Source organism: Gadus chalcogrammus, chromosome 8, assembly GCF_026213295.1.
Source record: "Gadus chalcogrammus isolate NIFS_2021 chromosome 8, NIFS_Gcha_1.0, whole genome shotgun sequence".
Taxonomy (NCBI): domain Eukaryota; kingdom Metazoa; phylum Chordata; class Actinopteri; order Gadiformes; family Gadidae; genus Gadus; species Gadus chalcogrammus.
This window is the reverse complement of record NC_079419.1, coordinates 26832196-26858728: the sequence shown is the minus strand read 5'-3', so window position 1 is coordinate 26858728 and position 26533 is coordinate 26832196. Positions and strand designations below refer to the sequence as shown.

Here is a 26533-nt window from a genome sequence, read left to right as displayed (position 1 = left end):
TGATTACTTTTTGTTCAAAGTTCAAAGTCTGAAAGTGTTCTTTCCTTGTTCAGCTAAAATCTGTTTTATTTATAAGTGGCAATGTACAATTATTTGTTATGTCAAATATCCTGCCACAATTTATAAAAAAAGAATCGTTATTTTTGAATTGCAGTCACCTGTTTGTTTTTTGTGTAGAATTCTGTTCTTTTTTACACCTCAAAAACCTATCTCATATTCAAAGCTATCTAAGATATCAATAAGCTAATGTTGCAGCTGAAATGTTCTCCACATCACAAGACATGATACCATCTTTTAAGCACAGTAATTGTTTGTTGTCCCAACATGTCAGTAGAACTACGCAGAAGTGCTTGTCTATGGTAGGAAAAGCCTGTGTGTAAAAAAGCGAAGTCTGAACTGAAGCTGGGTAGCTGGTTTTAGTATAGGCTAGTAGCCTACTGGTGCACCCCCTGTAATCTCAGATGCACCCCAAGGCATTCTGTTCTGGAACCGGGCCTGCATCGCTCCATGAGCCCGCTGCCCGAGGCCTTTGCCGGCCACTCGCCGCAGCCTGCGATAAAGGGGGGCGGGGCTGGTAAGCCGGGCGAGGCTGCCTTTGTAAAGGTAATGAAGGTCTGGCTCGATCAATAATACGAGGTTTATTGACGGCCTGCGTATATGTGGTTGGAGATGCTTGTGAAACAGTTGTGGCCGGGCCGGTAGGCTCCGGCGTAAACTGTGTGGGGGAAAAACAGCCGTCTTTAGTAAAGAGATGTTTCTCGCCGTCACACGCTTCTCCCTCGCCCCGTAATTGCCTTCGCCGGCATTGTGGGGCGGGACTGTTCGGCCAGACGATGAGGGTCAACCGCCATGGCGGAGATGTTATGCGCCAGCAGGGCGATGTTATTCATAACAGCCTCTTGCTGCATCATACACCGATGCGCTCTGTCTGTAAGCTTGGCCGTCAGCTGGTCTTTGGGAGTGGGGCAGCGGTCGCTGAGCCCCGGCTTCACTCCAAAGACAGCACACAGAGCGGAATCCAGCGGCGGTACCGCCCTGTAACCCCGGTCTATCAGACCCTCCGTCTTCGTGACCTGGATAAATGTTTTCACCGGGGCACCGAGCCTCCCGGGCTCCGCCGCAGCCCCACTGAAGTACGGGCTGATGGCGGGAAACATCGGCCAGATCGGGTCGAGACGGGCAGGGCGTGTCGCGGCCTCGAGCCCCCAGATGCCACGGAGCTGGTCCGGGCGTTGGGGGCCCTGAGGCATGGGCACCGCAAGGCCAAGGTTTGGGGCTGCCCTGGCGATAATGCCCGGTAGCTCTGCCGCTCCAACCACTGGAAGTGAGGTGGCAGCAGAGACGGGCAATGCTGCTGCCCCAGGCCACGCCGTTCGGAGAGGGGAAGCCGGGGGAGACGCCCCCTCCTCGTCGCGGTCAGAGTCGTCTGACTCCGAGCTCACAAGGAGAGAGAGGGCATCGTCGAGCGGGACAGTAAAGTCGTCGGCCCGTTCAGCAATGGCGGCAGCAGTGTCGGCTCCGCGCTGTCTGGGCAGCGCAGCATAATGCCGACGCAAGCAACCCACCGCTGTATTCTGGCAGGTGTGACGAAAATAAGCATGTAAGCTGTAACATCCGCACATTATGGAAGCATATATGTAGCAAAATTCAAATGGCAATGCAATTTGCAATTACATTATGCAATTGACAATTCATTATGCAATTTTATAATGTAATTTGTAAATACGTTATTCAAAGTGTATTTTAATATGCAAAGTGACAATGCAATCCTCAATTAAATTTGCAAAAGTTATAACGATACAAATAGAATAATATTATGTCAAATTCTTTGAGTTCCTTTATTCAAATTGAAAAGCTATAGCGTCCCCGGGATTGCAATCCACTTCGCCACGCTCCGTGTGTTGCGATATTCAAATGACATTTCAATCCGCAAAACGAACTCTTTGCAAAAGATTTGGCAAAAAGGAATCCAAAACGTTTTCCAAAACGGAATCCAAAACGTTTTCCAAAAAGTCAATATGCAAAGTGGCAAACGTATAAGCCAATCAGCGTCTGGGCGGGAACTACGTCACTTGCTCGTAATTTCCTTGTACACGTTCGTATGTGTCTTGTATTGAACATGTATTGTTTTTGTATTGAACATGAATTGTTTGTTGTATTGAACATGTATTGTTTGTTGTATTGAACATGTGTTGTTTGTTTTCTTCAATTACACCTCTAGTCAAGCACACCAATATTTTATTATAAACCTTATTATTTTATTAGCTAAATGGCATATTCATAAATGTAAATACTCGAATCAGAAACCGCTTTTTGTTGTGTTTGAGAATGAAACCAGGCAATAGGAATGGGACAGCTATTAAAACACTTTATTTATTTATTTTTTTTAATTTAATGCTGCATTTTGTATTTTTTGTGTCTGTATTTTGTATGTCTGCCATTTCTGTACCCCCTGGCTGTTGTTGTATTGCTAATTGTCAATAAAATGTATTTAAAAAAAACAACGTTTGTATGTGTCAGGTCAATGGTCACCAATGGAGGAGATTATTGATACGCTCCGAAGTTTGGCCGATGATGTGGAGAACAATAGTGTTGAAGACACAGATGCAGTTGATAGAGGGCGTGTTCTGGGAGATAGGATAGACGACTTATCCTCACTGGTACGTTTTGACGCCAGTGTGGTAAACAGAGACCCACCGTGGACATACCCTTGGAGGCAATAGGAAGTGACGTAATTTCCGCCCATACGCTGATTGGCTGATACGTTTGCCACTTTGCATATTGACTTTTTGGAAAACGTTTTGGATTCTGTTTTGGAAAACGTTTTGGATTCCGTTTTGCCAAATCTTTTGCAAAGCGTTCGTTTTGCGGATTGAAATGTCATTTGAATATCGCAACACACGGAGCGTGGCGAAGTGGATTGCAATCATGGGGACGCTTTCAATTTGAATAAAGGAACTCAAAGAATTTGACAAAATGTTATTCTATTCTTATTGTTATAACTTTTGCAAATTGGAGGATTGCATTGTCACTTTGCATATTAAAATACGCTGTAAGCTGTAATAACTGCACATAGCCACAAGGGGAGCAGGACCAAACACATAAGCTGTAATAACTGCTCATGGCCACAAGATGGAAGTATCATCACACATATGAGGAAGCTGGAGGCGGGCTCTCAAAACCATAGCCAATCAGAGCACGTACTACGTCATATAGACCCCGCCTACTCTGTATTGGGTCAGGTTTATTGTGCAATTGTTCAGTTAAAGGCTGTAGAGAAAACACAATGAGAAAGACTACATGTCTCGCATGTGCCGTCACGCTCCCTGTGACTGGCTTGGACAAGACCGACAATCTCCCCATCGGCATAACTGAAACTCTCCAAATGCCCCAATTTATAATGGTTTTCACCTCTTTTGATGCTTTTATCCTCCCCTTGGAAAAAACCTAACATCAGTGTTTCCCATACATAGACCATTGTGTGGCGCGGCGCCACAGAATCAACATCGAGTGCCGCTAATTGATTCTGTCTTCTTTTTTTTTATTAATTAATATTATTATTATTTATTTTTTTATAACGCGATTTGGAAATCTAAAAATCTCCAATCTACCGATCCGATACCGATATAAAAAAACAGCGCGAAATTATGGCTTCAAACTAAGTTTCATTGAGGGGAAAAGACTGGGATCATGAGACTTGAATTTTTGGAGGTGCTTTATAAGGTTTGTGGTATTAAAGCTAGAAGGTTTAGTACCACCCCTCGGGACATTTACTTTGCATATGTTGCATGTAGCCGTGGAGCTTGCTGGCTTAGGTAAAGTGAAATAGCTCCAGATAGCAGATCCTTTTGCTCTCTCCATTTTGCAATCACTGTAGGCTCCGCACGGCGTGTTGCTTGTTTATGACGTCACTCACAGCGCACATCATAGAAACTGAATAGATCAGCCAATAGATAGATAGATACACTTTTATTAATCCCGTGAGAACATTTTTGTGGGAAATTCAATTATCAAAGCAGCAAGGTAGTAGGAATAGGATTCAAGTATGTACATAAACGTAAAAAAAAAATTAAAAAAAAATAAAATATAATTTTTTTTTAAATATGGATCGGCCCATTTGTCACCGATACCCGATCTAGAAATGTCCTCAATATCGGTACCGATACCGATACAAATATCGGATCGGTGCATCCCTATTAGCAACCGGACACGCTGGGGTTGATAAGTTACCGTACTACTGTAACTACTACGGAGTGATAATAACAAAGACGTGAATCAGGCAATAAATCCAATTTCCTTGACAGCGGTAAAGTTCGGTGTGCATTAAAGTACAGACGGAGTGGACCAATTGCGAACTACTGCAGCTGCTCTAAGTTAAACCCCAAACTAATCGGAATAAGTGCTTATAGCGGACTACACCACCTCTTCTATTCCGCATAGAATTCTATTCCGAACCGATTGAGGCGTATATATATGATACTTTTCTATTCCGATTGAGCTGTTCTTCCACATCTATGCGGATCAGATGTGTCCGCATGTAAACGCGGAGTTACATGCACACTCACTGACGGCTGATTCGCCCGCTCCTCCTGTCCACGCGCAATGCTTGAGGTCAATTGAAAAATATATTTGGCACAGAGAAGACGGTCTGCGACATTTGCAGTTTACCAAAGGTTAGTATGATATACTGTGGTCTAACACACCTGCCCACATTTTTTGTTAACTCTGAAAAGGTAATATTAGCTTTATGAACTCAACGTTATTGATATTGAACATCCCGCACCCGTCATCATAGACAACGTCGTTGGTAACGCAGCGAACACTGCGATTAAGATGAAATACGGTTATAGTTTAGATAGGCCTATACGGTGCCCATATCAAAAAGAATAGAAAACATTTATTACATTCTATTCTTAATAATATTTTATTCTGATGTTTGTTGCTTTAATCCAGATGAGTATTGAAAAGTTTTTTCTGCACCAAAAAAGGCCTCGTCCAGACGACGCGGAGCAGCTTGAGGAGGTAGTTAGCTTAGTCTGAAATCAAGTTGAACAGTCAAATGGCTGTGGCTAGTAAATGTTTATTAAATATATAATCAATTTATTTCGAATGTTGTGCTTCTCAGGGGCCGGGCTGTTCAGGAGAGATACTGATTACTATAGGCCAGGAGGACAGCAGACAAAATGTTGCTGAAACCACAGGTGAGGTGGAAACAGATTAGTGTAGATTTTAACTTTAAAAAAATAAGAGTAGGGAAAGTAATTTCGATCCTTCTGTTCCTGGTAGAGAAAATGTGCTGATCTGTTCATTGTAGGTCATCCAACCCTACATTACTGGCCTGGAGACAGAACTAACAAAGGAGGTTCCAGGAGCTGGACATCCTAGGAGCCTTCCAAGTCCTTAGACCTCAGTCGGCTAACCTCCCTGACAATATGTGCATTGCATTCATTATTTTAGTTAGTTGCCTTGTTGTACCTAGTAGTATATTGTTACTATTTATTTTATTTTTCCTAAAAAAGTTAAATATTGGTTCAGGTAGGTCTTGAGATAATTTGTACTTGAAATAAAAACCTCCAGCTTTAGTTGTCTGTTGCAATTCATTCCTTGAATGTCACAGAATCAAAAGTTCTGGTAAAAACTAAACTCCTGCGGTGACGCCGCCGCGCCGCCGTGCCGCACCGCCCGCCCGCCCCAACCCCCCCCACCCACCCCCGCACCACACATTGGTCCTTGGTCTGTGGGAAACACTGAACATTATCAAACTTCTTCACGAAAATGTTTAGTTTTCTTTGCATGAAAAATTATCATTTAAATCCAAATACAACATATGTTTTTGGATTTAAATGATAATTTAAATCTTTCATACTCATAGGTCACATGTGCTCTACCGGAAGAGGCGTGACTTCGCCACTCTATTAGAGTAGGGTCCATAGATATATATATTAACTAGATGCCTCATCCGCGGTGCTGGCCAATGGAGTCGAACGTCACCACTGGCGGCCATCTTACCACAGTAAGCTGCTCACCAATAGTGTTGGTAGTGATTCATGTACTTTTTAAATAACCATTACTTACTCAATTTTCAACCGATTTTCAAACGGTTTGGTTTGTTATAAACGTCAGAGATGTAGGTATGACAGTACATACTTATGAATAATTGTTAGGTTCTAAGAAAAATAGAATAATGTTCTAAAATAGTGTTACCTCCAACGCTTCCCTCCTCCGAAACGTAGTTGGGAGCGAGCTGGTTTCAATTCAATTACTTGGCTCGTTGCAGGTAACTTGCTTGTCTAGTGGTCCGGTTAACATAGCCGAAGCACAAACAGTGAGGCGTTGGTTGGTTGCAGCAATGAATTAGGCTTTATTTCTTCAACAATGGTACATTCATGAGCATAAAAGGCTAATATCACGTTCGCACTGTAGACTCCCACAGATTTTCCCGCGCAGTCCTTTGTTTACACTATCCACAACCACCCGTTCTGCTACGTCACACCTAATGCGCCACACAAACGTATTTTCCCCCAACAAAACCACCAGGGGGAGGCAGAGACTGCAACAATAGGTACAAGATTTCCCTTTACAAATATACATCAAGAAAGGCTGCATGTTGAAATCCCCACCCTGTACAGAGATGTATTTATGTAATTATATATAACCATGCGTTTTCATATGAAATGAACATTAAACAGAACAGATAGGTGCAATAAATACAAACATGCACAAGGTATTCATGTTATTTATGTTAAATCAATATATGGTCTACTAAAACTCAGAAAAAGCAAAAAGTTGTAAGAAACCAAACCGTTTGTAATTCCGTCAAGATTTCAGCGAGATAAGAGTATTAGCGTTTTTGCAGATCACTGATTCACGTCCGCTACAACAGATTCCACCAGAAAGCTTTACTGTGGTAAGATGGCGGCCTATGGTGACGTTCTAGACGCCGCCGTAGGGCATCTAGTTAATATATATATCTATGGTAGGGTCTATCTGCAGCCGGAGCCACTTGCCAATCACGCCCATTGTTCTGCCAGACACGCCCATTGCTCTGCCAAATACGCCCATAGCTTGTGCGCGTGCGTAACGCGACAGAACTAATATGGCCACCGCTGATATTCAGTGGAAATGAACAATGGAGGTAAGAACAATTTCACTTGACTTTAAATTATACCTTTCTTTTTAGGCTTTCTCAAGATCGTGACTACATTACCCTTTTACCTTAGCCTACTTCATCAGCCTTACTACATTTACCTTACTACATTCAAATTAAGTTTGCATCAGCCGTTGAAATTAAGAATGACATGTACTAATAATATGAACAATGGAGTTAAGAATAAGAATCCTAACAACGGGGACACTTAATACGAACTACTATGTATAGTATGCTGAGCTATTATGTAATAAGGCACATAAACACCATAGGCTATCTGAAAAAATCGGAAGGATTGCCTCTACTGTCTGTAGAGGCAGTCTCTATGCAGATTTATACGAGAAAATGTTGAATTAACAAACTTTGTAGTAAAATGTTGTATTTTTCAAACTGCTAACAGAAAAGAAAATAGTGAGTATTCAGAGTGTATGCACCAGAGGTGGAAAGAGTACTAAAATATTTTACTCAAGTACAAGTACTGTTAGTCTGTTGAAATTGTACTCAAGTACGAGTAAATTTACCGCTCAAAAAATCTACTCAAGTAAAAGTAAAAAGTAAATAATTTAAAATGTACTTTAAGTAAAAGTAAAAAGTTACTTTTTTACAATCAGTGTTTTCTGCCTCTACTGTTCTCTTACTCTTCATCGTTTGAGTGAGAGACAGATCGTACGCGCCAACACTCTTTATAAAAGAACTAGGTTCTAGGCTAGAATTCTAGAGCTGCCGGCGCGCAGGGGCACAACGTTCAGTTTTTTACATCCCATAATTCATTACCAGAACACGTTTTTTTTGTTTCAGTGAGATTTTTTTTTACTCAGTAACGCTTGTGCTGTAAAATGTACCGAAGTACATTACTCCAAAGAAAATGTACTTAAGTAAAAGTAAAATTACACATTTTAAAAAGTAGTTAGAAAAGTACAAGTACACAAAAAAGCTACTCAATTACAGTAATGCGAGTAATGTAATTCGTTACTTTCCACCTCTGGTATGCACTAAGCGGGGTTATCACAACACTAGCTGTTTTTTATTATGAAACACAGAATCCGTAAATATACTATAAGGAAATGAATGCATTTTGACTAACATCTTTATTTAGCATGACATGTCTTTCCTGAGACGGTGGTGGTGTGTTTTCCTGGTGGAAAACCTTGGGCTGGAAGGGTATGCTGCGGTGCTACAAACATAATATGTATTTATTTATGTATTATCAAGAGGAATTTGGGATAAGACCTGGTAATAAATGTAATGCTCTGGTGTTTTAATTGCAGGTATGGGAGGAAGTTCGCCCACTTTACTGAGGAAGGAAAATCAACCCTCCGAAACAATGTCCCACCTGTCTTCAGAAAACGAAACGAAAAAGGACACTTTCAAGCTGCACAGTGGTCAATGCTAAGTACTTCATGTATCTTTATGGCTCCTGCAGTAGGTTTAGTTTGGTACTGTGTCATTCTGAATCGAACCTGGATCGCTTTTTCAAGTGGTAAACCTTTGCATATTAAACATGATGGCGCAATAATGATGTTTGGTTTACAGATGCCATTGGACTCTGACGAGGACCATGCTTACAATCAGAGGCCTTACAGCTTGCCTTCTAAGGAGATGGTTAGTATAAAGTTAATTGCGTACAAAGACAATATCCACCATCAGAGCTGTACTTATGTGAATTTGTGTATCCATTTAGGGCAAGTGGAGTTACCATGGACAAAGATGTCTTCAGCTTCAAAGATGACACATCTCTCATTTAACCAACCATTAAGTCATTTATTGGTATAGGCTTTAATAATTAAAATACTTTTGGCATGGAGCTTTTTATATTCTAAGGTTTATGCCAATATTTGGAGGTGAGAACATGATGCTACTGCATGTAAAGTCTCTAGTGCAACCTGCTGTCTTCACCTTTAGCCAATATGTATCATCACAATGTTCGAGTTGTGGTTTACGACACACCATTTTTGGATTTATTGGGAGCTTTTCAATACAATAATAAGGGTCCAAGTACTGATTCTCTGTTGTCACTGGTTCACTTTTATTTCTTTTCTAGATAGAAATAGTCTGAAATGTCTTAAGCATGAGATTTTTACAAAGCTTACAAAAGTAAGAAAAACATGCTTTTTTTTTTGCTTTTTTTTAAAACTTGGTCTTTATTGGAAGTAAGACACATATTGTACATACAGTAACAGAATAAGTACAGACATACATTGGAAAATAGGTTAACAGGACTATATTAATGAAAAGAAAAGAAATAAGAGAAAAAAAATAAAAATAAATACAAGGGTGGCCTTTTAACAGGAGGAGACTTTACAGGAGCCACATATGGCTATATGAGTCCTTTAATATATAATATAATTCTTGATATTCTATAATAATGTTTATAATTTATTTTATTATCTAGACATGTCTTCATACAGTATGTTTAATTTCGTATCCATTTTACCCAGTTCCTAGCACATAACTCTTCTTTCAATTTCAGTTATACGTTAACCATTCCATCCCTGGATTTCCTCGATTATAGATAGCCATTGCTTACATTGTGGCATGTCTGCTTTCAGCCAATTTTAGTGATTGTCCTTCCTGCTCGCTGTAAGAAGAATTTTCACCAGATATAGATCATCTCTAGCTACACACTCTACTAAATGTCCGAGGTATAGGACTGTACATGTAAAGGGAATTGGATATCCCAGGGTCTGGCATACAACTTTATGTACCTCTTTCCAAAAGGTTCTATTTTCTTGCAGCTCCAAAAATATGTGTATGATTGGTGACATCTCACCACATTGTCTCCAGCATGCTTGTGGAGTTGATAACTGTTTACATTGTTATTAATGGAGTGATAAAGTAACGGATCTGATTTTTCCAGGCAAACTCTCTACCACTTATGTGATTGTGTGGTGGTTGGTGACATTGCCACATTCATACCAAATCTCAGTAGAGATTTCTCATCTAGCTCTTTCTCCCATTTGGCTTTTATATATAATGTTGAGTGTTGTTGGCATTCCATTAAACAAGTATAAAGAATTGTGGAAATTGCCTTAGTTATTTCTCTACAGTATGACGCCACAAGAATCTGATCAGGGGATGAATCTCCACATCCTTCTTCTTTTTTTTTTTCATAGTGAGTCCTCATCTGTAGAGAACCTGGGAACAGATCTGCATCCTTACACCAAATCTATCTTTCATTTCTTGGAAAACTCAGCATTACACCTTCCTTGATATGGTACACATGCCGTATATGCCAAAATGTACCATCTCTCATAGGTCATGTCCATCTTCCTGGAATAAATTCTCTGTCAAATGCAAACCCATTTTAGAAGGACCTAGTTTCCCTACCTATTTTCAAATGCTTAGAAACTGAGTGCCATGTATCTAGCGTAAAGAGTGTTACTGGAAAAACATGCTTTTAACAGAGCTATGTGCTTTCCCGAAGGAGAAGGAGAGGAGATGCTCTTTGCATCTGAGTTCTGAATCCAGTTGATCCCAACAACCACTCACAAACATTCCTAAAGCTGGTTGTGTGTTAAGCTGCACACTCAATAAAAGTTATCAAATGTTAAAAAACGGTTTGAAAACCTACTAAGAAGAAGCTGTGATCCCTTACGAAGGGAAACGGTTGATAAGAAGAGAGGCACCAGGATCAGTAGCCTGTCATGACAAACGGTGAGGGAAAACTTTGAAGACCCCTATATGTGTAGTAGAGGTATTGGGTATGGGCCGGGACTCAGGTCCATTCATGGAAGGGATGTCGGGGTCGGTACCGTTTGCAGCAGGTCTAAAACCATAGTTCCATGGTCCTCAACAAGTTCGATTTTTTAATCCCCCCATCTAAACAGACAGAAAGTGGATATTTAAGATGTCATGGGTGGATTATTTTTAACACAAACAGCTAGTATAGACAGGACAAGAGTCGTGGCTTTACACACAGTAACGTGTATTTGTGGAAGGCATGTTTTCATTCAGTTTTTATAAGTTTGTTTGCAATTTCTATGCAAAGTGAATGGAGCTCTGTGCAAAGTGAATGGAGCGCTGTGGCGCTGTTGTTTTCCCCCATGATGGCCACCATAGAACGAGAAATGGGCGTTGTTTGACAGTGGGTGTGTTTGGCCGTTGGCGTGTCTGGCAGTGCAATGAGCGTGTTTTGGCAAGTGGCTCCGGCTGCAGATAGACCTACTTGGACATTTTCCGCTGCAGGGAGAAGCCAAGTCGAAGCCTAGATGCGTAACCTACATGAAATCAACGGTGAGCGTTGAACTGATACAGCTAGGCCTCTGGCGGGACTGGGCCTGTTTCAGGAGGGGCAGCGCTCTGCTTCTCTTATTGACTTGTTATGGTCGACCGGGTCCTTTCCGATTCACCTGCGTAGACAAAGCACTAACCCAAAAACACAACAAAACCCAGGGCAACAAACAAAGTATCTCAAGGCTCCAGAGTCTCTAGTGCAACAACGTCTGGTAATTATCAATGGCTCTACCTTCATATTAATCGTGTCCACGACAGGTGTCAATATGTGTTCAATATATGAGTACATGTATATGTTAACTGTTGTGTACCGTCCCGCCAAGAACCCACACACAGGCTGGATGGATGATGGTTCTTTCTGTGTTAGCTGCAATGAGGTAGATGCGCACACACAATATTGATTTATCACTTCCACGGATTCGACATCCCAAGCAGAGAGCTGGAAACTGTATGATTTTTAACAGAATACTTTTTAACATGTGCGTATAGGGTTTTAACATAACAATACAATATATTCTAACTTATTTCTTTCACAAACATCTCCTTTTATGATAATTTATAAAATAGAAAGTAAGATAGAAAAAGATACAATAGAAAAATGCAAAACGCAACATTAAATATATAATTAAACTATGCATCAGCACCCCTTAGTGGTGACTATCAAATTTAACAGGCCACATGGCGCCGTGTTTGAACATGGCGGACAAAATGAACGAAACGTAACTTCATGGCACATGGCGCCGTGTTGAACATGGCGGACAAAAATGAACGAAACGTAACTTCATGGCACATTTAACACACATAGTTCAACAATTATTACCTGCAATGAGGTAGATGCGCACACACAATATATGATTTATCACTTTCACCGGATTCGACATCTACAGGGAGGAATAACAATAACTTCAGTGCAAAATAATACTACTACTAACGTGAGCAACAACCAATATAAAACGGATATGCACCAAGATAACATCTCGATATTTGCTGTTACATGACATGGTAAGTCTCACGTTAGCTTAAGGTTGAATCCCATTACTTGGCTTCGCTCAAAATCTCAGCCCTAACCCTCGCTGTTGCGAGTTCAGCGCGTGGAGCCATGTCCCAATACCATTTAAAGGTAGTAGCTTAAGGGGTAGGGGAGGGCTAACATCTCAAAATTGAGATTGATGGGCACCCTCAAAGCGCTTCAGTTGTGACCTTCTCCCACAAACCTTGCGAGGAAAACGGAAAATCAAAATATCCTAGACACGATGGATGGCGGAAAAGATGAGACAGGCTTGGGAAAAACCCAAATGTAAGTGTTTTTCTCTGTAATAACTAGTTAATTATTTTATTAAATTATATCTTGCAGACCGGCGCGGGCTTCGAAAGCCCGGCCGTGGACTTCGGAGATCGCGAAAGTCCGCGGCAGACTTTCGCGGAGATGCAAGCGCGACTTTTCGCGGGCCGCCCGACCCGGTTCTCGGCCGGCAGCCCGGCCATAGACCGGGTATGCAGCCCGCCATGACCGGGCTCTGCAGACCGGGCTGCATATCATGTGCTAGGATATCCAGATTCTTCCATGTTCTAGTGACTCCAGGTTACAAAATAAGATTGATACTAATATATTATATTATATTAGTAATATCTAAAGTAATATTACATATACTAATATATTTATATTATATTAGTAATATTACATGGGTTAATCAATGTATTTTTTTTGGCAGAAATATATTGTTGTACATAGCTATTATCTATTGTACATAACATATGGCCATATCAAACCGTCTGGCAGATAATTCCTAATTCATCTTATTCGTTTTCTTCAGGACTTCGTTGCGTCCCAATGCACCAGTCCCCCCCCCCCCCAACCTCTCCCTCCTGCTCCTCCCCCCAGGCACCTCTCCTCCACCACCCAGGACCACCCTTCCAGAGGAGGATGCAGGGAGCAGGCGAGGCAATGGAGGAGAGCGAGGCAAAGTTGGCGGAATGGTTGAGAAGATGTGATCTCCACCCTTCTCTCAAAAGCTGGAGAGAGCGTGTATGTGTGGTGTGTGTGTATTTTTAGGTGTGCGTGTGTGTGTATTTTTAGAATGCATGTGTGTGTATTTTTAGATTTGTGGTTCAGTGTGCTATTTAAATTAAAGTGTTTCCTTCTAAAGTGTTTTGTTCCTAACCGATTTATTATCTAAGGGTGCACTCACACTAGGGCCATCTGGCCCGTGGCCGTGGCCTACCATGCTAAATATGCCAGTGTGAGTGTGGCCAGTCATGGCCAGGCCGGGCCAATTTGGCCACTTGGGAGAGGTGTGCCTGCTACGGCAACGGGCCGCACGGTACAGATGCTAATGAGCCGACACGCGGCACACGCAGGCTACGCATACCTGAGTGGGATGAACGTATAGTCAATGCGACGAACCACGGACATAATAAGGCGAGGAGCCTTCTTTCCATAAACGGTAACCATCGCGTCAAGCAGTTCAACTGTTGGTGTGTTCTCTGTGTTGTTGTCAATTGTTGTCCATTGTTTGTTAAAACTCTTGACTGGCGGCAGACTTTATTATGGTCCCTGCAGTGGACGCTTGGTGATGACGTGTTACGACGTGATGACGTATGTACAAGAGCCTTCCGTGGCCAGGCCACATCTGCCGACGGACAACGGCCATGGCCAGATGGCCTAGTGTGAGTGCAGGCCAGAAGAACAATGGGGCCATTTGAGGCACGGTTAGGTGTGAAAAGGCCATACGGCCCGGCCGGATGCCTAGTGTGAGTGCACCCTAATAACACCTTTAACATTAGCTAAGGCATTCAAAATAAAGGTATATTACGAGGGAACAAATAGTATAATTTTTATTATTTTTTTAATACTTTATTTAAACATGCCCAATGACAAATATAAATACCATTTCAGGTTAACCTCTTTACAAGGGTCTTTGTCGTTGCCCGAGGACAAGTCTGTCCTCTTGTAACATTACAGGGGTTCTGGTTATCTGCTAGGGGGCCGGGAGGGCCTGATGCGTAACAGGGTAGGGTGTCCCATTTGGTAGGGTATTGGTTAGGGGTAGCAATGAGGGGTAGCAATGAGGGGTAGCAATGAGGGTTAGGGTTGAGACAGTGAGCAAAGAAACGGGATTGGGCCTAAGTGTAATTATAATACTTTTGCAGAGGGACATCAAATCTCAGCTTACCCCAAGCAGAGAGCTGGAAAACTGGAAGAGCATCCGGTTTGCGATCATATATAGATTTAAAGGTAACAGTAGATGGCACAATTGAAAATCATTGCAGGCACAATCAATATACAGGCTATATACACATTTTAGCCGGAATTTCAATAAAATAAGCAAAGATTTCTTATACCGTTTACATACACCTACTGAAATTCCGCTAAATATGGGAGTGCAATACTTCTATAAAAAACACAACTATAAAACTGTGCATTACAATGAAAAAAAAGAGTGCATGTCAGTTTTTTAAACTCCCCAAAAAAAGGGAGTGTGGGAAGAAAGGAGGCGATCAAAATCCTAATATAAACTACAGACTCAGAGTGCATGCTACAACTCAGAGAGGAAATGCAAAAACATTGTACATGTAGCTTCAAGTCTATCTAGACTCTTTTTTGGAAAAAAAATGTTTAACCCTGTTATTCAAACCGAAAGTGCATCTCTAAAGAACTGAAACACGTATCTTTACTGATACTGTGGACATGTAGCAGGTACATAAGATGTATGTATGCATTCCACCAAAATTCCCTCATGTTTTTATTCTTTTATTTCGTGATATATTCGTAAATAGATCGTCGGGAGCTTTTGTTATTTTATTTTGAAGTTCGATCGTGACATATTTTCTTCCGTTGCACTCGCCATTCCTCACTTGTTGTTTTAATGCTGTGAGGAGGTGAGTGTTTTTCCTCTGCTCTGTGCAGCTTTCTGTTCTAAAATTGTTAATGAGAAAATAACCAGTGTAAACGGTGAGATAGAGTTATGGTGTGATTCTGTGCTTGTTGGTGTTGTTCATGTTTTCCTGTGTATTTGTTTTGCAAGAGTTTTGAGTGTTTTAGAGAACTATTTAGCTAGCGCACTGTTTAGCAGCACTTGAGGATACACACACAGTGACGGCAGCCTGTTCATTGTTCGTTTCCCGCCATTTCAGATTGACGTGCTGCAGTGTCCTGTGTACTAATTCTGCTGCATTATTTGTGCATTTATTTCATTCAGGTATGATAATGTTGCTCCCATGTTGTACTTTATTTTAATATAAAATATTAATTAGCTGGTGGTGTATAGTTTTCAGGTGGATTTGAATTTGTGTGTCTGTATTGTGAACTTTTGTGACTTCATATATTTGAATATATGTATTGTAAGGCACTTCTGGCCAGGGACTTGTTGTTTTAATGCTGTGAGGAGATTGACGTGCTGCAGTGTCCTGTGTACTAATGCTGCTGCATTATTTGTGCATTTATTTCATTCAGAAATAAATACGCCACTTTTGCTACAGTTCGGCCAAAGTGACACACCAAGTCCCTGTGTCCTACTCCATTTCACAACGCACAACGCAGAGCCAGACCGGTTACATACACAGAATCCTCATCTTCTTCTTGCTCATTCATCTGACAAATAAGGCGTTGGGGAGGCTCCATGGAACTACGATCCCTGAGACCATAACAGCCAGGCTGTGTGCAAATCACCTGAGCTAGAGGGCCTGGAGCTTCATTGTCTGGACAGTCAGTGTCAGGAATGGCTGTCTCAGGGGCGTTAGTGCCCGTGGAGTCAATGTCTGGAGGGTTACTGTCAGGAGGAACAATGTCAGCAGCGTCAGTGTCCAAAGGGGTCTCGTCTGGTCGAACAGCCTCGGGAGGGATCACATCTGTGTCAGGGACTATGCCTTCAGAGCACTGTGGTGGGCCTTCCGCACCATCAACAGCAGCATGGTCAACATCTTCTGAGGGTATTTGTTGACTGTCCTGACTGGAAGCGGCGACTGAGAGAGAGTCAGACTGGGCAACGTCAGACCTCCGGTCAAGCGAGTCATCCTCCTTTTTTGAATGGACTTCCTCTTCACCTGTCTGCATCAGCCAGCTTACTGTACGTACATCACTGTCTTCCATCACGTCAGGCACATCAGGACATGCATCACTACCGTGCGCAGCTGCGTCACATTCCGAGTGTTCAGACCCGCTGTCCACGCCTCTCTCGCAGGGCAGGAAGCTGACAGAGAGTAGTAGATTCTGGTGAACGACTCTTTCTCTGCCCGTCAGGCAATCCTTGACTCTGCAGACATTGATCTCCGGTCTGACTGAGATTACTTCAGATGGGGTCGACTCTCACTTGTCTGCAACCTTGCGTTTTCCTGGCACACCTCTGTTGGCGATCAACACTGTTGGCGTCTCCAACGACGAGGGGTGATCCCTTGACCTTGCGGTTGTACAGCTTGGCATGGCGAGTCTGTTCCTTGAGACTGTTCCTCTGCACCATCTGATTGGCTTCACGCAGATCCTTCATCAGGTGGGACACAAAGTCTGAGTGGCTGACAACAGTCTCACTGGTGAGAGCATGCTGAAACATGACGTTGACAGGGAGACGAGGGATTCTCCCAAACACTAGGTAAGTGGGTGCAAACCCTGTCGTCGCATGCACCGTGCAGTTGTAGCAGAAGGTAAGTTGCTGAAGCATTTGTGGCCACTTTGCTTTGGACTGAAGGGGAAGAGACCTAATCATATTCCCCAGGGTCCTGTTAAATCGCTCTGTGACACCATTTCCCATGGGGTGATACGGAGTCGTTTGGGATTTCTGCACCCAAGCCATCTCTAGAAGCTCCTTGATCAGCTTGCTTTCAAAATTGGCTCCCTGGTCCGAATGGATACGCCGAAGAAAGCCATAAATGAAAAAGAAGTCATTCCAGAGACGACGAGCGTCGTGCTTGGCAGTCTGGTTCTTGAACGGGACGGCATGTGCCAACTTGGAGAAATGGTCCGTCACAACTAGAACATCACATCCACAGATTTGTTCCCTTGCTCAGCAGTCCAAAAGCCTATGCAGACCAACTCCATAGGCTCAGAGGTGACAATGTTCTTGAGTGGCGCACGGCTGTGTGGCTCAGGTGTCTTCCCTACTATGCAGTGCTGGCAGGACTGAACATAGTTCACAACATCACGTTCCATGCCACTCCAGAAGAACCGTTGCCTCATCAGAGACAACTGGCCTTGGTGACCTGCTGAGTCATGGAGACCTTGGAGGACTTTCTGCTTCAACGAGTTAGGTACTATGAACTGGAAGATCTTCTTGTTCACCTGGGGATCTTTCCTTATCTTAGTACAGTATGCCATTCTGTATGGTTAGTCTACTCCAATGCTTTAGCAGCTTGATCACGCTACGTGACTCAACAGCTCTCTCACGTTTGGTAGGTCTCTTGTGTCTCTGTACAAAGTACATGACCCTGCTTATCTTGCCGTCTTGCTCTTGTTGACCGACGAGCTGGCTCTGAGGGAGTGCAGCAGACTGGTCTTCCCTCTGCAGAAGACTGAAGGCAGCATCCGTCCCAATCATGTGACCCACACCGCCTGTGGACTGAGCATTGAGGATGGCAGCAATTTCCTCTGATGCTAATGAGCCTCTGGTGTCGGGTGTAACTGCCCCTAGCACTGGCTCGTCCGATGCTTCACCACCGTCGTCCACAACAGCCTGACAGTTGTTGGACACTCTGAACACCTCTTGTACGGTTCCGTCAGTCACATCGTTGACCAGGTCCAACAGTGAGGCATAAGGCTCGGTGACAAGGCGATGACCCACGCACGACTGGACAAATGGCTCACGGCTCAAGGCGTCGGCCACGATGTTCTTTGGGCCGGAAATGTACTTCATGTCAAAGTCGTAAGCAGCGAGCTTCGCCACCCACCGCTGTTCACACGCGTCAAGTTTGGGTTTGGTCAGAATATATGCCCAGGGGTTATTGTCAGTCCATGTGGTGAAGTGCCTGCCCTTCAACCAGTGGCTGAATTTGTCACATACTGCCCATTTCAAGGCAAGAAATTCAAGGCGGTGTGCAGGCTAGTTCAGCTGAGAGCGAGAAAGCGTTCTACTCGCAAAGGCGACAGGTCTGGCTACTTTTCCACCAGGCGGCATTTGTGACAGGACAGCTCAAATCCCATCACAGGGTGCGTCGACAGCCAGAATGAACGGGGCATTGAAATCCGGGTGACACTTGCCATGAGGTCGTGTTTCAGTGTCTCGAATGCATACTGGCATGCGTCGGACCAGTCAGCAGTTGTCAGTTTCACGGGACCTTTCTTCACAGGTTTGCGACCTTTCTTGCGCTTGCGCTGAGCACAAGGTTCAGCTGTGAGCCTGAACAGCGGCTTAGTTTGCAGAACATGCCTCGATGAAACTCTGATAGTACATCACCATGCCTAGAAACGATCTGATTTTACTAGGGCAAGGGTTTTCCCATCGGACTCCATGATTTCTATGATTCGTAGATCTTTTATGGCTCTCACTTTTTCAGGGTCTGTTTGAACCCCATCTTCACAGATGATGTGCCCAAGAAACTTCACAGTCCTTCTGAGGAAGAAGCACTTCTTGGGTGCAAGCTTAAGGTTGTGCTCTTTGAGGCGAGCGAACACCATCTCCAGGCGTCTGAGTGCGACTTCCTCTGTAGGCACAAATACCATCAGGTCGTCGAGGTAACATAACAGGCTCGTGAAATTCTCGTCACCGAATATGGAAATCATCATCCCAATGAAGGTAGCCGGACTGTTGCAAAGGCCTTGAGGGAGACGGTTATATTCATGAAGTCCAAAGGGCGATGAGAATGCTGTATAATTCCTATCATCAGGGTGCAAGGGGACGTTATAGAAGCCTGATGTCAGGTCCATCGTGGTGAATTGAGCATCTCCACCAAGTGCGGCTAGAGCATCTGCTTGATGCGACAGTGGGAAGGCATCCTTCACAGTTCTTGCGTTGAGCCATCTGAAGTCAGTGCATACTCTGAGGTCTCCATTCCGCTTCCATACGAGAACGAGTGCAGATGCGTATTCACTGCTCGACTTCTGAATAATGCCTTTTTCTTCCATCTCATTCAGAGTCGTTCTCAGTTTCTCATACTGGCTTGGTGGTATGCGTCTGTAAGGTAGACGGAACGGCTTGTCGTCGACAAGGTGGATGCGATGCACAAACTCTTTAGCCTCTCCGCAGTCCATCTTGTGCTTGGAGAAGATTGACTCATACTGTTCAATGATCAAGCTTGTCTTTCCACTGCGGTGACACTTCGCATGACTTCAGATCAATTTCTTGCAGTCCCAGAGCCTCCAGTGCACGCACCATGTCCTCTTCTGACCTTGAATGCACATCTTTGCTCTGCACACACTGCATGTTGCACTTCACCTCCTCTGCTTTAGGCAGGTCCTCCATTGCTATACAGGGGGACACATCTGCAATCTTGGCGTTCCCTCTCAGCACCACAGTTTTGTCTGTAGGATTAATAACTTTAACGGGCACCCATCGATCTCCCCAAAGTGGAGTAATAGCTCTTCCAACAAGGATTTGTTTGGGTCTGGCTTTAGACTGGGTCGGTTCAACGACCACAGTACTGCCTACTGACATCACAGCCGACTCAGGTAACTTGCTCCAGACAAGGTGCTCGCTCCGTGGTTTCAGTGTCACGCAACTCTTGACTTTCACTGTTCCACCTTATTTGGAATGCGTTCACCTCTCCATCTCTCTGTGTTGGAAAGTAGTGACATGAATTGGCAGTGGTCATCAGTCTGACCATTGTCGGGTGAGGAAACTAGCCTCCAGTAGCCGTCAGTGCTCTTCAGTTGTGTTAGAATATGCTTGATAGCATTTCTGCCAAGGATCATTTGTTCTGTCTGGTCAGGTACGACCATTACTGGAACGATCATCCTCCATCCGTAAACGGTGACATCAAGGTCATAAATGTCTCTGGGGGAAACGCGGTGTCCTCCGCAGCCTACAATGATATAATCATCAGCTGTGTCTCTTGTCATGTCAGGGTATTGCTGCAGAAGGGACTCAACAGCAGATTCACTTATTGCACAGGCCATCGACCCGCTGTCCAACAGCGCTTTGAAAGGGGCCATTCTTCACAAGCACAGGTGTGTAGAACAAGCTGTCAGTCTCTGCTATCCTCTGGGATCCCTGAAAGATCAGTTTCTTGGATGATATTTCTGTACTGCCAATATAACTGCTATGCGACTCATAGAGGGATTCAATACTCAGCATGTCGGGTTCCTCATAACTGGTGTGAGGTTCAATTAGCCGATCTGCACAGTCCTCCCTGGTGTACAGATTGGTCAGTTTCCCTGAGGCTGTGGGGTGGCCCTCCCTGCTGGACAGTAACGGCGCGAATGGCCTGGAGCATAACACTTGAAGAAGAGCCTCTCTCCGGCAATGAGAGAAAGCACTGTGACCATCATCTTTGCAAATAATGCATGGCATGTCAGTGAACCCGTCAACTCTGTCCTCAGGACGCCTGGGTGGAGCTTGCCTCCTCACTTGTGACTGGTCAGAGGTCCCACGCAGCAGAACCTTCTCCAACATAGCCATCACTTCCGCTAGGGGAAAATACTGAAAGCTCTGGGCCTGAGATGGCACGTGACCACTGTGGCCAGGGGCCAGGTTATGGCTCACCTCAGCTGTGTGTACTGCAACGTCCATCTTCTTCACAGGACGTACCGGGGGAGTTGCTTTGCAGCTCATTTCGGCATGGTACTCGTTCAGCACTTCCAGTAGTTCACATGCTGACCACTTCTCGATGGTCTTGGGCCTGAAAGTGAGGGCTAGGTCTTTGCAGGGACAGTTTCTAATAAACATGCGAGTCACCTCCATTTCAGGGTTGTCCAGAGTCTTGCCCTGCTCTCTCAGACAGTCTATGGCGAGGTCAGCTGCTCTGTTTAGTCTCAGCCAGTAGTCATAGGGGTCTTCCTGGTCGTTAGGCAAAGTCGAGTAAAAGTCAGCTAAAGGGACAGCAGAGTAACTAGTACAGCTAAAGTGTTTTCTGAGGAGACCATAAGCATGCACATCAATGTTACTGTTCCTAATGCCAAACTTCACAACCTCTTTAGCTTTTCCCCTCAAATGCACAAGGATTTCCTCAGCCTGCTCTTCGATTCTCACATTACTCTTTTTCATGAATGCTCTCATTAGATCTTCCCATTCATGTACCTTGATCGAATCTGACCCATCTCCTACAAATGATGGTGGTTCCTTAACCTTCCTCTGTGTGACAACCTGAACCTGAGATACATCAGACACACGGCTAGGCTGACTCAGTGTGCTCGTCACATTCTGAGTGACAGTTAAATCAGGAGCTACTGCGATGTGTGGCTGAATACGCGACATGATGCTGTCAGCTAATTGATAACCTATCTCCTGAATGACGGTCCTCATCTGGTCAGTCACACACTCAGAGTTGTCAATAATAGGATTTGGTGTAGACGTGACTTGAGGCACATGGGAGCTAGCGTGCTGGTCAGCTGCATCATGGACGCTAGCATTAGAAACTGCCTCTAATGGGGGCAAACCAAGACATCGGGTAGAACTATCAACAGAAAAGGGGATAGGAGTAAGCATACCCCTGCCCCTGCCAACATAAGTGGGTGTGCCAAACCGTGGGAAAAACTGATTACTCTGAAAAGACATGTTTCATAAATATCTGACACAAAACAGTACAGCCCACCACAATATGAAATCATCAATGGGATAATGGCAAATAAATCAAAACGGTAAAATAAATCAGCAATCTGTATGACACGTTACTGCTATGCCACATACAATTATTTGTGCCACTGTGACACACTGTCCAGTGTACAGTAATAAGCTTCACTGCAATACTCTCTACCCCTGCAAACTGTGAACCTGCTGCATGGAGCGATGTGGTAGGCAGGACGGTCAGCGGTTCGAAGAGCTTGATAGAAGTCTCGGGTCACGGCACCAATGTAACTGTTGTGTACCCGTCCCGCCAAGAACCCACACACAGGCTGGATTGGATGATGGTTCTTTATGTGGTAGCTGTAATGAGGTAGATGCGCACACACAATATATGATTTATCACTTTCACCGGATTCGACATCTACAGGGAGGAATAACAATAACTTCAGTGCAAAATAATAATACTACTAACGTGAGCAACAACCAATATAAAACGGAAATGTACCAAGATAACATCTCGATATTTGCTGTTACATGACATGGTAAGTCTCACGTTAGCTTAAGTGTAATTTATAATACTTTTGCAGAGCGACATCAAATCTCGGCTTACCCCAAGCAGAGAGCTGGAAAACTGAAAGAGCATCCGGTTTGCGATCATATATATAGATTTAAAGGTAACAGTAGATTGCGCAATGGAACTCATTGCAGGACAATTCAATATACAGGCTATATACACATTTTAGCAGGAATTTCAATAAAAAATTAAAGTATTTCTTATACCCGTTACATATATATGTGTATAATTGAGCCATATTTGAGCCAGATGTCGAGGTTGTCATACTCAGAAATTGGAATCAAGGCTCTATACACCCCTTGTGCTTGCAAAAAGACACATTCACTTACACAACCACACACACACACACACACACACAATGGCCCTTGTGTGTGTGAATGCCTCTGTCAGCCACGGAGCCCACGATGACAAGTGCCTTTGTTTGTCTCGTTCACGAGTGTTTAGAACGCGACGCGTTTATGGAGATCTTGAATGAAAGCAGGGTTCCGACATAGTAGTATAGTAATATATATTATTAAGCAGCAGTTTGGGTTCCATTCTGAATTGTTTTGAGCCTTCCAAATCATGGAGGCTACAGTTAGTTCTATAGGTGATCTTAAAATAGTTCATAGCTCAGGTTAGGGACTAGTTGGCTGGTTCTCCCTCTGACGTGACCGTTCAGCATTAGTAAACTATTAAAACAAATGCAAAATGGAACAGATATGACAGCTATGACAACTTTTACAACTATTAAACTAGTACACCTACATAGCCAACCATTTCAAACAGTAAAACTATAAAAATATGAAGATGATTATAGAATAGGTAAAAACATTTTGCGCGGACATGACTGACATGCATTTGTATTTCTTTGTCCATTTATTGAAGAAACCTGAATGGGGTTATGTTTCGTGGAACCATCCTCTCCCCCCCCTCCAACTGTTCTCTCTGGTGGTCTCTCTGGGGGTCCCGGTCCAGGACCACAGCGGTCAGCCTCCCATCCCAGTCTCAAAAGACTGATTGTCATTTCGCACCATTTCTCCTCCATCTCGAGACATCAGAGCAGTAGGAGGAGTAGGAGTAAGGGGAGGACAAAGAAGAGAGGACGGCTTGCTGTCCGTTACGCCCCGAAGCTTGGCAGAAGCCATGCTGCGTACTCAGACCCAGAGGGAGACAGAACACCTTCAGGCCCCTGACAGCCCTGCTGTTATCACCCCACGCGGCAGTGTATTGTAGGCCCACTGTTGGGTGCTGATGGGACGTCGGTGAGTCGTGCGTCACAGCTCTGGTTCAGAGTGTTTTCTACTCTGGTGGTTCGGTTTCGCACGCAGTTAATCAACATCGTTGGATATGTCTGGACCCCCGGGTCAGAAACCAGCTCTGCGGGCCAGCGGCTCCCCAAAGAGCCGCTTCCAGGTGGACGTTGTCATGGAGGCAGAGAGAGCCGAGGCCTCCACAGGGGGTCGGTCACCAGCTCCCGGGACGGATGACCTCAAGGGCCGGTCCAGAGTGGTGGTGGGCTTCCTGGACCCAGAGGGCCTTGGGAGCGCTATGGACATCGGACTCCCACCCGACGTCTCCCATAACGGGGACACGGTGAAGAGCGACTCGGTCAGCCTCCACTCCACAGGCACGGGACACACGCACGTTTCGGACTCGCAGTCCAACACCTACTACATGCGGACGTTTGGACACAACACCATCGACGCCGTACCCAACATCGACTTCTACCGAAATACCGCTGCGGCGTTGGGAGAGAAGCTGATCCGACCATCGCTGTCAGAACTCCATGATGAGCTGGACAAGGTAATGGCCGGAGCACTGAACAGGTCTTAAGTTACTAAGTAGGCTACTTGAGTACTTTACTCAGTTAATTAAACAGCCCTGCCTCATTCTGAGGCATGTTTAAACAACATTTGAACCTCATTGCGATTATATGAATTTAAGGATAACATTAGGCCCTTTCAGATTATAAACCTATATTCTGCATCCCATACTAAATTAATATTAATCTAAATATGTTGATGAGAGGGATGTGACCATTCGGTTTTCACAAAACCATTACGATTTCACCGATTGTTATTTTTCTTATAGCTCCTATTGTTGACGGTATATTCATTTGTAGGTTCACTGCTAATCTAGTATTAGTGGTAGAGTACAATGATTAATATGATGAGTCTATAATTTGAATTAAAGACGGGAGAAAGGCCTGTCTCACACACTCTGACCTCCATGTCTCACATTAGCCTACGGATTAAAACTTAAATTGTTACACTGGGATTGACCTACAAGTCCTTCTCTTCCAGTAGTCATTAATGCAGCGGCCACGGGTTATTAGTACGACACACATTCCGCTCCACCCACTGCACAGGACAGGCCCCCAATGTGACATCAGCGGCTGGCCTGACACGCGCGTTGACACACAATGCACTTATTCTGCCGGGTGACCCGGGCTTCCCGGTGCCCCGACACGGACAGTCTACCGGTACCGTTGACAGAGAGTCACAGAAACATTTTCTTAAAAAAAATAAGAGGCCTCCAGCTCCTATGAAGAGGAGTGAGGGCGCGTGTCTCAACTTAGGAAGGAGGGGGGGGGGGGGGGGGGGGGGGGGGGGGGGGGGGGGGGGGGGGGGGGGGGGGGGGGGGGGGGGGGGGGACGGACACACAGCCATTAATAGTAGCTTAAAATATATATTAATGAATCCCTATTTTAGAGAGCAACACATCCACATATGCAGCACCATTATTGGACTAATTAATTCTCTGACAATAAGCATAGAGTTGTACACGGCAATTATATATGCAAGGGTTCTGACCACTTTGCAGGATAGAGACATGAACAAAACCTTTAAAAAGTTGAGTCGGCTTCAATTAATATGATTTTTTTCATGTTTTTAGGAAGTTGGATCTTAATGTGCACCCATACTAGGAGTAGGATAATTCCATCCATCTGTGTTTAGATGAGATAAGATGAAGGCTAATTATAATTGGAAATACTCCCCTTGAAATCTCCTACGGGAGAAAAAAAATAAATACATTATTAAACAATTAAAAAGCATTGATCAAAAACAATATAGTCACAAAAGATAAACAGAATCTGTACACAAAAGGAGTCTTCGGCAATGGAAAAATATATGTAGGCTATGCATTATTGAAAGTTGAGGTATAATACAATAGTTACAATCATTAGTCATAATACTTGATGCTTCATATATAAGATAATGCAATGCAATTGATTCAGCACAGATTTGCGGGCAAAATAATAATTGGCAAAAATCAACCAACTAAAATAAAGTTAATAGAGCTAGACATGAACCTATTTACATATTTTCCATCGCCTGGCACCATTCTGAAACAATATCCTGTGATGAGACTCCCTTTGTGTCGTTAACATCATCCCTGTCTGTGCTGTGATTGGCCAAAGGAGCCCTTTGAGGACGGTCTGGCCAATGGGGAGGAGCCCTCCGCAGCAGAGGCAGCAGCCTTGGCAGCCAAGCAGGCCAAAGGAGGAACTATCAAGTTTGGTTGGGTGAAAGGTGTCCTGGTAACTGAGGCCTCTTGTTTCAATAGTTTGACTGACTGACTGACAGAATGTTCGGTTGACTGCTACATTGATAATTCCCAAATGTTCCCATTGATCCCATTGACTGTTTTGGATGGCTGACAGATCTGTCTGATTGTTTGATCAACCAATAGACATGCGGTTGTGTGCATAAATCAGTAGCCTGTCTGTGTTTAGGTGCGCTGCATGCTCAACATCTGGGGGGTCATGCTGTTCATCAGGATGTCCTGGATCGTTGGCCAAGCAGGCATCGGTATGTTGTCATTCGCAACCTCCGCCTGTTTAGGCTCCCCCACATTGTGACATCACAGACATATCCCCACAATCTGGTGACGATGTGATTGCGTTGCAGGGCTGACTATCGCTATCATCTGCATGGCAACGCTGGTCAC

At 44.1% G+C, this 26533-nt stretch overlaps 1 protein-coding gene across 1 annotated transcript; it reads left to right on the top strand.

Annotated features, from left to right (window-relative positions):
- The first annotated feature begins 23658 nt into the window (after nt 1-23658).
- LOC130387973 (solute carrier family 12 member 2-like) lies at nt 23659-26162 on the top strand. Its single transcript, XM_056597266.1, has 2 exons — nt 23659-24385; nt 26004-26162. The coding sequence occupies exons 1-2, from the start codon at nt 23930-23932 to the stop codon at nt 26160-26162; spliced, it is 615 nt and encodes a 204-aa protein (XP_056453241.1). The 5' UTR covers nt 23659-23929.
- The last annotated feature ends 371 nt before the right edge of the window (nt 26163-26533 follow it).